Source organism: Crocodylus porosus, unplaced genomic scaffold (assembly GCF_001723895.1).
Source record: "Crocodylus porosus isolate Cpor-Errol unplaced genomic scaffold, CroPor_comp1, whole genome shotgun sequence".
NCBI lineage: Eukaryota > Metazoa > Chordata > Crocodylia > Crocodylidae > Crocodylus > Crocodylus porosus.
Window position 1 is genome coordinate 118102156 of NW_017728943.1, and position 13246 is coordinate 118115401.

Here is a 13246-nt window from a genome sequence, read left to right on the forward strand (position 1 = left end):
ATATGCTGAGGATCTGACCTACTATGTGTATATTTTAAACAGAAACATTATCTCCACTATTCAGCTGTAGCAAGAACTTCTAGACATTCAAAGCCGTGGTAAACTTCAGAGAGACCTTTTCAGGGTCTTTTTAAATTTTATTTTATTGCAAAGATATCTAACCAGCTGTCACACACGTTTTGTTGAAAATTCATGTTCTGCAGACACCATTACCAGTCCCACCAGTCTTTCCTGAAGATCTCAAGGAGGTCTTTATCTCTTTAAGTTATTAATACAAGACAAAAGCCTGTGTAGTGTACTCAACAGCACTGATATCTGCAGCAGAGAGTCCATAACAATTAAATAATGATTTCCCAGCAGTATTCAAGGCACATTCTGTATCGTTTCAGCCAGACTCTGCAGCATATTGGTCAGTTATCAAAGTAAGAATGGGTGTAGGCATATATATTTCTTAAAAGCTCCATTTCAAAGCCAGCCATGTAATGTTTTGATAGGACTTAAAAACCACTTTTGGTCAAATTTAATCATTCCTCATAAGAGTAAAGGATCCCTGTACCCTGTGATTAGGGGCTATTATGTACAGCATCTTCCCAAGAATCTAGGAAAGTGCTAAAGGAGATGCCTCTTCCACATATTACTCAACCTTGTACTGGCCCTTCCCTACTTTGCCCCTTCATATTTATGGTTCTGATCACATCACATTCTTCCCTCTTCACCTTTACCAATGATGCCATTGTTCATCTCCTATTTATCCTTTCCCTCTCAGTTCTCTTTCAGACCATGCTTTACAATGTCATGATACACTATCCTGTTTCTATAACACTTTGAAGGAGAAGGTTCAGGGTTTTTGACTTTCACTGAATGTTTTGAGACATGTAACATACAATCAAATGTTACAAACATGTTTTATATTTTTGTCATTTCAGGCCTACAAAGTTTGTTCACATATAGGGCTGAAGTGAAGGATATTGACCCTTTCACAGATGAATAGTCTGCATATATGGAATGGGGTAATACATTAATCCATGTCAGGTCATTAACTCTTTATGTGATTGTAAAGCTTTGTTCTCTGCACTTCCATGATTCCAAGTGCATTTGGATTAAAGGTCAGGATCTTTCCCCTGATTACTAGATTTTTTTAGATTTTTATGATACATAAAAGTTCATGTAAAAAATGGGAACACTATTGGCCAAACATCTGTGGAGACCTTTAAATTATTCTGTTTAAAGAGAATTATTACAATTACATTACCTTACTAGAAGATGAATAATGTTTTAAAATACATGTCCATTTTTTATGAAACCAGTGCCATTCTGTATTATGTTGTGGATGGCATGTGTCACTGTGGATCTCTGCTTTATGAAGAAAAACAAGTTATCGGGGGATTAAACATTTGACGTTAAAGTGGAAGTCAGACCTTCAGTCACATAAATTATTCCAGATGTCAGAGATCCACTTACAGATCCCCTTTGCAGATATGCAAAGATAATTTGATCTGTTGGTTCTTTAAATTTTTAATTTAAAACAAATTAATGATATTTTGAATAAGAATGAAAAGTTCTGGAAACGTCTGTCTTGATTTTTTTCCCCCTATTTCAATTTCTCTAAAATGAATGAACTAATTTAATGCAATTTAAAGGAAAAATAACTCCTGCATACCAAGATCATATGTATATCAATTCTTGTTCCAGTTTTACATTTTTTAAAGTTTTTTTATCACAGAAATGTGAAGAACCTTCAAGTACAGTAAAGAAGACTTCAGATATGTCATGTTATATTAGAAGTGTCCAAAATCCTTTTTCCTCCCCACTCAGATTCTCATAATCAGGTCCAGTGGGTATTGCCATTGGAACACAACATTCATTTTGTGATTAATTTTAAAGTCATTCCTGAAATTCTGTATGTACCATTTACACATGAATCCACTGGCTTCTACCAAAGGGAATGTGGAGGTGCTAGACAGAAAGGTAACTGGACATACAAACAACCGATTTGTTCAAGTTAATTTCCATTTGAGCACATTAATGTGTTGACAACATTTTTATGTGTAAGTTAGAAGGTTATTGTAAGAAGGTCACTTAGACTGCCAGCTTTTATAGGACAGTTCACTCCCTGAGAAGCCCATCAGCCATTGCTGCAAAGCAAAGTTCTGTCTACAAATGAACAAAATGAAACAAAATACATCTATCCTCTCCTAGACACAAGGAGGGGAGCCCCGTTTCTGCTTTGGCCTCAGTATAGGAGTCCGGCCCCTCCTTGCAGCAAGAAGCTGCAGCCTCCCTTAACAGCTTGCTTCCTCCTCCTTGCTTTCTCTTCCAGGAGACCTTAAGCTCCCAGTGGGCCACTTCCTCATTACTCCAGTGCTGCACAGCTGGGCTTTCTTAACAGAGCTGACTGGTTCTCCTTAAAGAGACAGACAACCCTGTTACAGTAATGTATTACGTGAACCTTTGTTCTTGAAAGGCTGTGGACAGACGATACAGTTATGCTTTTTGTAATGGGAGGGAGACTTTCTGCTTGTAAGTATCTGTCTGAACCTGTCCCACTGAAAGTGAAGCTATTCCACGGTAACTTATCTCTTAATGAAACATGGTAATTATTGCATTTTTGCTCCCATTTACTGTGGGCAGGAGCAAACAGATTGCATTGTTGCAACAGAGTCAGCTAAACTTCTATACTTTCTCCCACCCATTTAAAGTGGTACAACTGAACACATGCTTATGTGTCCAGATTACAAGGGTCATAGGCTTATACATAAATGTCAAGCTAGAAAACTGCCATTTATGAAACAAAGGGCACATCTACATGTGCAATTAGTATACATGAATAAACTCTGGAGCTTATTGCTCCGGAGTTTTTTGCTGGTGGGCACACCATTTGAATGTATGCTGTTACCTGGGAGCATTTAACTCCAGAACAATCAGCTCCAGAATTTATTCATGAGCAGCATGAGGAACCCAATTAGAGCAGCCCCAGTCAGCCTGCAAGCTGGGACTGCTCCAACCAGGGCACAAGTACGCTTCAGCTTGGAGCTAGCTGGCAGGCAGCCCCTGCACTGAAGCACCTTCATGCCCCAGCCAACCAGGCCAGCATCTACCCATGCACTGCTATGCATGAAAAAACTCCATAGCAGGCTAGTACTTGCATTCATAAGTACTACCCTGCTGTGGAGTTTATTAGTTTTCTGTTCCCTACAAGGGACCCATGTGTAGACCCCAAGATGTTTATTGTGGAGCTAAGTAGTTCTGCAGTAAACATCAAGTGTAGCTGTGCCAAGGGTAGTCGATTTCTTCCTATAGTGTGGACATATGAAGCAATTGCAGCACCTGTCCTGCACTACATAGCTACATGCATACACACCTGAGTATAAGTCAAAGAATAGCAAGAAACAGTATCCCATGTTCTACCTCCAAGAACTGAGTGGTTTAGGGCACTCATTCAGTAAACCGGCCTCTCAAAATCCATCTAGCATAGCAGTTTAACCATCATGCAGTATGTGAGATATTACCCAGCCCATTCTCCAGAACTCTTTGTAAAGCTGAGTCACTGCCCCTTACATTAAATAGCTCTGGGATAAAATAGCTGAAGAACAGTGCAGTGGGGAGCAAGGATCCAGGTTGGAAACCCAAGGCCCCTCAGTCCAGGTGAGAAACTATCTCACTAAGCCATATAACTCAATTTTGTTTTCTCACTCTTGGCCCTATATATCTCTTCTTTTAGTTGGCTAACAGCTCAGCTTAAAAAGAAGTGCTGGACAGAAGGCTGAGTAAAATTTCATATGTGACATGGTGGTTAGAGTAATATGCTAGAAAGTCAGGGAGATGTGGGTTCAAACCATCTCTGGGTGGGTGGGGCCTGGAACCCGAGTCTCCTATTTTCTGGATGAGCACTCTAGTTGCCTAGCTATTAAGGTTGCTATTACAGGCTGGCCCTCCCTCTTTCCATCCAGCATCTAATACCTGTTAGTAAGATTTCTGGCCAGATGCATTTTTCATCACCTACAAACATTTTTGGGTCCAGAATGCGTGCGTACACTTACCCACATGTGCCAGCCCAGAATATAGACTACTGCACGTACTCAGGTCTGTGCACACATATATGTACTCACACTGCAGGTGTAATAGAATCACAAACTGTTGAAGTGTAAAAACGCTACTTTCACAACTAGAAAGCTGCCATTTGGGTATATAAAGGAAAATGGAATTGTGCCCCCTAAGTCTTAGGTTTTAGCACAGTTTAGCGACTTTTAGATATTTCAGTTTCTGCAACTTTTTAAGACATTTTAGTTTGAAGCAGTGTGTGTATGTGTGTGTGTGTGTGTGTGTGTGTGTGTAGCTATCTAAGATAAATACATAGATAAATACATAGATAGATAGTGTGTTACATCTCAAATGTTATTGTGTTAATCCCATCTTATATCTAGATAGATAGATAGACAGACAGACAGACAGACAAATAGATAGATAGATATTGCACTGATATAAAACGGGATTAACACAATCAGGAAATGGGAGCATTGTGTCTTTTAAAGAAAGCATGTGCTGATTTTCCTCTGCTAAAAGGGGTTTCTTTTGTTCAGGCAATTCCAGTATTGAATCAAACCACTAATATATGCAGTGATAATAAAATGTTTTATTGTCTTCATATTTCATAAGTTACATTCATTTTGAAAAAATAGCAAAGTGTCTTCAGATCTACTTTATATATATATTAGGAATACTTTCATCAGCAAAGGTATACACAATCAAATGTAGAATTCTCTTATGGTTTATGACTTTAGCACATCAGACAAATAAAAGGGTAGCGTTTTCCCTTCTCCTTTTGTGTGCTTTGGCAAGCCTGAATTAAAAAATGTTCATCTCTATTACCATTAAAAATAAAGACACATTTCTGGCTTTAACTGAATTTGTATATTATGAAAATATTCAAAATGTAGAAGAAAAGAAAAAAGGTTCTATTAAATATCAAATCGTGTGTAATGCCTTTTTTATGTTGATAAAGTGTTAAAAAGCATACATTTTTGTACATGAACTCCTCCCTGCAATCTTTGCTGAGACAGCTTGAATATACTGAATCCATGAGCTTTTATACTTATTTATGAAGTTGTCAGGAAATGTATCCATCACAATCACACAGTTTTTTCTGAAATGATGGTATAGTTAATATAAGCCAGTTAGCCAGTAGTTTGAGATTGTCCAATAGTGTGCACTCCTCTTTTTCAAATGAATTTATTGACGTAAAGGATTTACAGCATATGAAATCACATATTTTCCATGAGTTAGATAGCATACATATGTACAGCTTTAGGTAGAGGATTCTAAATTAATATTTACAGTGTAAACATCAAAGTTTATTATATAAGAAACAAAAATATCACAATTTTCACTTCACGATATATTGGTTTTGGTTTGAATACTGAAGTTTTTTCTTTGAAATACTATGTGGAAATCAAAAAAAAAAGTTTGTTCTTGTCATAGCTTTTACCAGATGTCCTTCAGAGGTTCTGAAAAACAAGAATAGATTATTTTAAAATAATCCATTTTACAAGCAGTTGCAGCATCCTAAAATATAGAACAATGGTATATATCAAACCAAAAGCCAAAACACTCTAGCACTGACTAGTGGGGTACAGGGCTTTGTAATGGAAGTAATAGCAACACACTTATTTATGCTAAGCAATAAGCACTATGACTAACATTGAGTGTTTGGAGGATCAGTCGCTCCAGTAAAATGCTATTGCATTTGGTTCTACTATGCAAGAGAGATGGTATTGGGAGTAACTGTATCCTTGGAAAGGGAGTTCAGATTCTCTCTTATTCCAGTAAAGTTTTGCTTTTTACTGTAAGAATAACTGGCCACACTGGGTAAATTATTCCTTTTCAGGGAAGTCTCTTGCACTCCTACAGTCCCTTTATAAAAGGAGGAAGAAACAAACAGAAATTTCCAGGAACAGATTGAAATTCCTGTTGCTGGCAATACCATAACAGCAAAGAGACACAGCTATGAAGGAGGTACACTGTCTCCACAAATTTTGAAACATTAGCAGCACAGTTAAATAGGAAATAGAAACTTATATGCTAATATGGAAACAAGATTAAAAGGGTCTTAACCTAAGAACATAAGAAGTGTCAAACTGGATCAGGCAAATGGTCATCTAGTCCAACATTCTGCCTCTGACAGTGGCAAGTAGTGGACACTTTAGAGGAAGGGTACATGTATAGGGCATGTCTAGTACAATCCTTGCCCTATTTGGTATCCACTATCTTTGGTTTACAGATGGGATGTCAAAGGGTACATGCCTGTTTTATATACCAGCTATCCATGGACCTGTCCTCTCTGTATATGTCCTTTATGAAACTATCTTGTTCTACTTGCAAGAAAACAGTCTGAGCTATGAATCAGCTGGTACGCGCGCGTGGGCGTGTGTGTGTGTGCGCGTGTGTGTAGTATAGTGTACGTGTGCCTCAGATCTCTTTGTTCTAGGGGTAGATCAGATTTTGATGAATGAGAAACAGGCAAGGGAAAAAATGTTGATGGAATTCTGTTTTTTTAATTAAAAGAAATACCAGCGAACTTATTCTCATAGGACAGAATATTCCTCCTAATTAAAAAATGAGTCAATCTGAGTTTTATATTTCACTGTAGATTTGAAACCAAAGTGAGTTTGGTACACTACAAACAATGTCAAACTGTTCATTTAATTAGAAACTCAGAACAACTAATCATGGAATCATTTAATTAATGTTATTAAAGTGGTTCTTATGCTGTGAGACATTCCCTATAGACATATGAAATGTCTCATGGAATGTGGCTCATGCCAAATGAGAGCATTTTCCCAAGAGGCCATGTTTCATGTAGGATTAATCGTATTTCAAGGGTAAGGCGGCTACTACTGAATGTCAAGGGTAAAAATACATTTGGACCTACCAAGGGGAGGCGGTTCAGCAACTCATCTACAGAAACATCATCATAGTTTTCTGAAAAGGGTTCAAGCAGTTCTGCTTCATCATGAAGTTTGGTGGGGTTTAGCTCTTCTTGGCTGTTGCAGATCAGAAACATGGATTTGCACACTCAGAAAAAAACTAACCAACACTAATAACAGTAATTCTGTTTCATTCCATTTTGATTTCAAATAAAGTAGCATGTCACAGACTTCCAAAGTTATCAGATATACTTAGAACTACAAATACTGGTGTACATTTCATATATTGTGTATTGTGATTTGTAAAGTTACTGCTTGAAGGCAATTCCTATGCATATGATCTAGTCTTTTATTATTTCCTTTACTAGGATGCTTGTTCTAAATACAAATTTTCAGATACATCAGTAACATTTTTATCTATTTTAAGAATACCAAATTTTGTGCATCATCTTTATTTTACAGTAATTTGACAGTGAAGTGTCTTCTAAATAAAGCACTGAGAGAAAACATCACTAGCACCTGTCTGTATTTTAAGGGGAGTTAAAGCCATTAATGCTAATTGTCTTTTATTTGTCTGTTGTTTAAACTATCTTTTTCTCTTATTACCTTCTTTTTCCAGTTAAAACTGAGTTTAAATATTTTTTCACAGCCATTTGCTTTCTAAGACGGCTGTAGTTGTCAGTAAACACAGCATCAGAGTGACGTTTTACAGGCATCTGTTCATCCAGGAGGTTGTTGCTTTTTAAACATAAAAGGAAATAGAAATTACTGCATGCATTCGATTTAAAAAGGTGAATATTTTAAAGTAAAATATGCTAGTTTCTTCATGTTGTTTGTCTAAATAACCATTCTCATTTCAATTATTGTTTACCATTTCAAAACTCTCTGTAACTCCATAATTTTATTTTCCTAAAATTTTTTTTAAGTAAATAGCATCATCCCTAATTTCCAGTCAATACAACTGAAGTACAGAATGTCCAGGTATTGCTAATCAGATGTTAAAAATCCACATAAAGATAAATGCTTCTGCCTAACATGTCTTACTTACCTAACTCGCTTTCCAATAAGTGATTCCAGATATTTTTTTGCAGAAAGTTGACCCAAGAGTTTGCTGTAGCCACTGGTGAAAAGTCCATCAGCATGTCGGGTATTTCTGAAATGGTTGAAAAAAGAAGTCCACAGTAAAAACAGTGCTCTTCATGTTAGATGTAACTGCACAGGAGAGGGCAGTATTTTAATTTATAAGCATATTATTTTTCAAATATTTTTTTTTTTATATATTATATGAAAAACTTATTGTATTGAAATCCTTCAAGTTGGTCATTAAAATTTTTATTTTAGCCCGTCTATGGACAGTCACAGTATTCCTGGCAGAATGGCCATATAATCAATAAAACATTTGCAGATGCCCCTACTGCTGACATTATGCATTACTTTTAAACTTAGTTCTTTCTTTCACATATCTGAATCACTTGGAAAGCTTGTAGAGATAAGTTTGAGAAGAACAGTTCCAAATGTTGGTGTCATTCAAGCAATGCATCATCATTTTCATTTAGGTCAGTAAAAATTCTCACCTATCCATAGCTCTGGATGCATCCAAATAATATTTGTCATGTTCAGGCACAGTATTTTGCAAAATGTCAGTTTCAGCTTTTAATGAATCTTGGGGTTGATCAGGTTCACTTGCTACATCAAATGGCATTCTGTTTCCCAGTCTATTGGAGAAGAAAATAGAGTGAGTAATTGTAAATTGAGGATATTTAGTACTATCGGTGTCAATGCAATTTGCATGCAGGCTTATGTGTGTCAAAACATATACATGTCTCCCATGCATTTTAAAGTAGGCTGGATAAAATGGTAGAAATACTCTTAAGGGAATTATCCTGCACTGTATGATGACAGAGAGCCTGCCATAACAGTTCTCTGCATCTTAACTTATATGATCCTTGACTATATATAATATGATATTTTTTTATGTTGTCATTAAACAAAATTTAATAACACCATACAATCAATGATAAGTCAAAGAATGACTGTAAATCTTTTAATGACGGCAGTTGCAATGTGCAGTAGTATATGAATGATATAAATTATGAATGAAATTCCTCCCTGCACAATAGGACAGTATAAGACCTATGCTCAACTTAGGTTCCATTAAGATTTCAAAAAAATATATATATTTAAATGCAATTGCAGTGGTATCTAGACTTCTGTGCACATTCTCTGTGGAGAAAAGGAAATTTTACCCTGGAGGAGTGCAACTTAAATAAGGGAGGTAATCATACATCTAAATACTATTTTTGTTCTTTTTTTGGTGGATTTTCTAGTAAATTTTCATAACATCCCACTGATCATAATGAATTTTGTTTCATAGTGTGCCTTAATCACTACTCTGTTCAAATCATATTAATATTCCAAATTTTCTCCCACAAACTTTTTTTTCTTTAATGCTGACAACATTCCTCCCACAACAGAGGCATATAAGATCTCACATATTATTGAGGAGAGCATGATTGCATTGCAGTGGTGGACTATTACTACTATATTATATAGAAAGTGATAGTTTCCTGTTTTTATGAAAAACTACCATGTATCATGATGTAAAAATTCATGTGTATGCTGAGGAAAGATCCATAGTATTGTATTGGCTTATTCATTACATATTAATAGTACCTACTGAACTACTCACATGAGTAATTCATGCATGATTTAACTGCAGTCAGCCAGCATTCATATACATATATTTCATAAAACAAGCAGAAGTATTTAAGTGACAAATAAGAAATGAATGCATGTGCTGTGTTCCTGTGCTATATTTCTTTGTATCAATCCCTACATATTTCTCAGGTAAATAAGGAAATGCAAACTATTGCAACTGATTTAATCTAATCTGGAAAATAATAAACATTTAAACAATTCAATGAATGTAATAAATTGGGGGGGGGTTAAACAGGAAAAGGATGGGAAATATACATAGGTGAAGATTTCCTCTGCCTACTGAGTATCCTAATTTGTTGCACTTTGAATACCTTTAAGTTTGGTACATATCTGAAGAAGTACAGGAGCCAGTCCAGCTGTTTTGGTAGGGATGATATCTAGAAGAGCTGAAACTTAATATTTTTGTTGGGCCAATAGTCTCTACAGGAGTATACTTTAATCAGTGATTTTTTAAATATCCTACCATTTTTTTTGTTTGCAGTAATCATTTCCAAAGAGTTGTTGGAGGGGAAATTTTTGGTATGACCTTAAAATAATTTCGAAAGTAGTTAATCAACATCCACCAATGATGTGAGTACTGGTTGAAAAAAATTATTTACTGGTGTTCTTGAGCAGCATATGAAGAAGGGTGTTGCCTTCCTTAAGCTCCCTTTAACTTTTACACTAATGGCAAAAATAAGTTGTTGTCCATATAATTTGTTCTAATGCTAAAAAGGTTTATCTTTACTGATGCTATTTCTACCTTTGTTAGTGTATTCGATCATTATTAGTCACTTAATGTCATGTTGATTCAAGTCATAGGTACTATCAAGTCTTAAATTGAGTTTAAACAACAAATACAGTAAAACAGATATGCTAATGATTGTAACTAGTAAGTTTGTTCCCATTACTCATTTGCAAATTCATATGGTAAAGAAGCAAGGTGCATTAACTAGAGGTTGCCTAAGCTAGAATAGAACTTACCTCATAGCTGAGAATGTCCCCAAAGGAGGTAATGTCTGTGCCCGTGAACAGAGAACACTGAAGAGTGTAATGGACACAAGAAGCTGGGAGCTACTTCTATGTTCCATCTTTTTAGACCTGTGTTAGTGAATAGAAGACAGTAAAAACCTCCTATCACCACTGGTTTCCTGTAAAAAAATAAAGAGGACCATTTATGAGATACTTTGCTGGTTCTGTGAGGGATTTCATGAGTAAATTTCTTCTATGGAGTATACTTTTTAACTCAACTTTATTGTGCCAAAATACCAACCCTTAAAATTTGATGAAATCTCTCTTGTTTCTCTGGCCTGAAACTCAGACTAACAAAACGGCTTTATTTCTGCCTTATAATTCCTGTTCTTTGGTAAAGACAGAAGATAAAGAAGAGACGTTTTATTGAAAACCAGTAGCATTTGTAAAGAACTAACATAAACCTGTTTGATTCTACAGAATGATGAAGTGACCATGTTAATTACTATCATGGCTCCTCTAGTTTTGTGCTTTGTTAGGAAAGCATAGTACTGGATTACTTGACTTGTAGTGTAATAACCTAAAAGTATGATGACAATCAAATATTTTAACATAGATTCAACGGTTCTTAGGCTACAGTTTCTAAATACCACCGCAGAAGAGAAGTTTCCTTCATTTCAAGCAAAATAACATCAAAACAAAACAAGTAGGAAGTGGAGACTGTCATAAAAAGAAGCATTAAACATTGATTTTAAAAGAGCATGCGTTTTTTTTTTAGCTTGGAAATTGTCCTCAAGTGGACATTTTTTTAGAGTTCAATATCCCACTACTTCCCTCTTTAACCCCCTTTTCATTCCAGAACAGAAAATAGCTGATTAAATGAGAAAGAGAAACCCACTTGATTTAAATATCAAGGAAGTAGAGTAGGAAACAACTGGCTACAAAAGGGACCCAAGTAACCATGGTGTGACCTTTTCAGGTAAGAGAGAAACCACTAACGTGCACCAACCTGCCTGCAAGAGTATAGACAGAGAAAGCCCAAGGTTCATTAAAAGTGAGACTGACAGTTTGCAAAATACTCTGCCTGATCGTGACTATCAACAAAATATTATACTTAGTACTTTCTTTCACACATCTTATCCATTCCTCACTCGGCAACAGAAAGCCAGCTAACCAAAGAAAGCACCCAGGGAAGGGTGAAGGACTGCGAGAAAGATGGTCAGAGAAGGAAGTAATGTCTAGGCACTGGTAGCATCCCCACCTACTAGGTGTTCAGAAAGTTTTTAGAGCCTAGATGGTTTGCATTTCTCTTAGCAAGTGGGGCTACCCCTCCGCTGGAAGAAGACTTTCAAAGGTTTTAAAGGAGGAAGGGAGAAAGCGAGTTTACTCACAGCGCAGGGAGCCTGTGCGGTGCCTCTGGGAAGCGGGGAACTCTCCAAGGTGCTGAATCCGTGGCCGGGGCTCCCGCTGCTCGGGAGGTCTCCAGCCCTTCTTGCGAGGCTGATGCCTGCCCTCCCCTTCAGCACACTCTGGCCAGCCCATCCAACCGCCTCATTTTATAGGGTTTATACATAGGAGCACGTTTCTGCTTCAGAAACAGCGATCACGTTACTTGAGAGACGTCACTATTCCCAAGGGGATGAATAGAAATCCGTGATCGCTTTGTCCAGGACACTCGGAGAGTGGGGAGAAGTTTATATTTAATTCATGGACATCAGCGTCTCCTGTTTTCAAGGATTTATATTAATGAGTGGTTTTTGCAGTGAGTAAGACTGGTTTGACAGGGGACTTCCGTTTCTTAAAACAGATGATGGCTTTGCACGTCCTGCCTTCGTTGAATGCAGGAGGGTTGCAAAGCAGAGGTGCGCAGCAGGAACGGGGAGCTGTTGACAGGGCAGAGGGAAGAGGTGGGAGGAAGAGGGACAGCAATTACTGACATTTTTCCCCCCTGAATTTCTGGTTAATCAATGATGCTTCTGTCCAGCTCTATGTCACAGGGGGTCCAAATCACTGCTGTAAAAGTTTTGGTGTAAACTAAAAGTCCCACTGAGCTTGCATAGAATGGGTTATTTGAAAGCAGTGCAGAGCCTTTAGGGGATGCTTCCACTTTCTGACACTAAATCCCGTTATGTCTATGTGTTATATATATATATATATATATATATATATATATATACATACACACACACACACACACACACACACACACACACGTTGCTTCCTGCTCCATAAAATGCACAACGGGGTTTACAGTCAAAAAGTGGAAGTAGGAAGCAGTGTACACACACACATACACACACACACACACACACACATCTGATCACTTCTCACTGTTTAACTTGAAAGGACTAGGACCTGCCAAGCCTTTTTTTCCAAGGTTGTATTCTCACCCAGAAAGGAAGGAAGGAAGGAAGGAGAATATTTTTCATAGATAAATGTATTGAAGGTCTATCTATTTATCTATTTATCTATCTATGCTCTAGCTACAGTTGTGAATCACCATGCTTCACAGAGCTAGGAAGCATTCTACAGCTGGGCAGGCTTCCCATGTAAACCTCAGCGGAAGGTTTTCAAGCACTGCATCTGGATTAAAAGGGACATGGTTTGATTTGGTTTGGTTGTTTTTAAAATTTCAGTCTGCCAAGTGATTTAAA

The 13246-nt window shown here is 37.0% G+C and overlaps 1 protein-coding gene across 1 annotated transcript; it reads right to left on the reverse strand.

Annotated features, from left to right (window-relative positions):
* Positions 1-4613: 4613 nt before the first annotated feature.
* VIP (vasoactive intestinal peptide) lies at positions 4614-12112 on the reverse strand. The gene is made up of 7 exons (XM_019548772.1): positions 11984-12112; positions 10605-10721; positions 8498-8638; positions 7972-8076; positions 7530-7661; positions 6929-7040; positions 4614-5504 (listed from the first exon to the last, which is right to left on the reverse strand). The coding sequence occupies exons 2-7, from the start codon at positions 10709-10711 to the stop codon at positions 5496-5498; spliced, it is 606 nt and encodes a 201-aa protein (XP_019404317.1). The 5' UTR covers positions 10712-10721; positions 11984-12112; the 3' UTR covers positions 4614-5495.
* Positions 12113-13246: the final 1134 nt, after the last annotated feature.

Excerpts from the sequence above, each read along its gene's own strand:
- VIP (XM_019548772.1), bottom strand. The coding sequence starts at position 10,711 with ATGGAACATAGAAGTAGCTCCCAGCTTCTTGTGTCCATTACACTCTTC. Across the intron at positions 8,077-8,497 it reads GCATCCAGAGCTATGGATAG|AAATACCCGACATGCTGATG; the intron begins GTGAGAATTTTT and ends CAACCATTTCAG. Across the intron at positions 7,662-7,971 it reads CTTATTGGAAAGCGAGTTAG|CAACAACCTCCTGGATGAAC; the intron begins GTAAGTAAGACA and ends ATGTTTAAAAAG.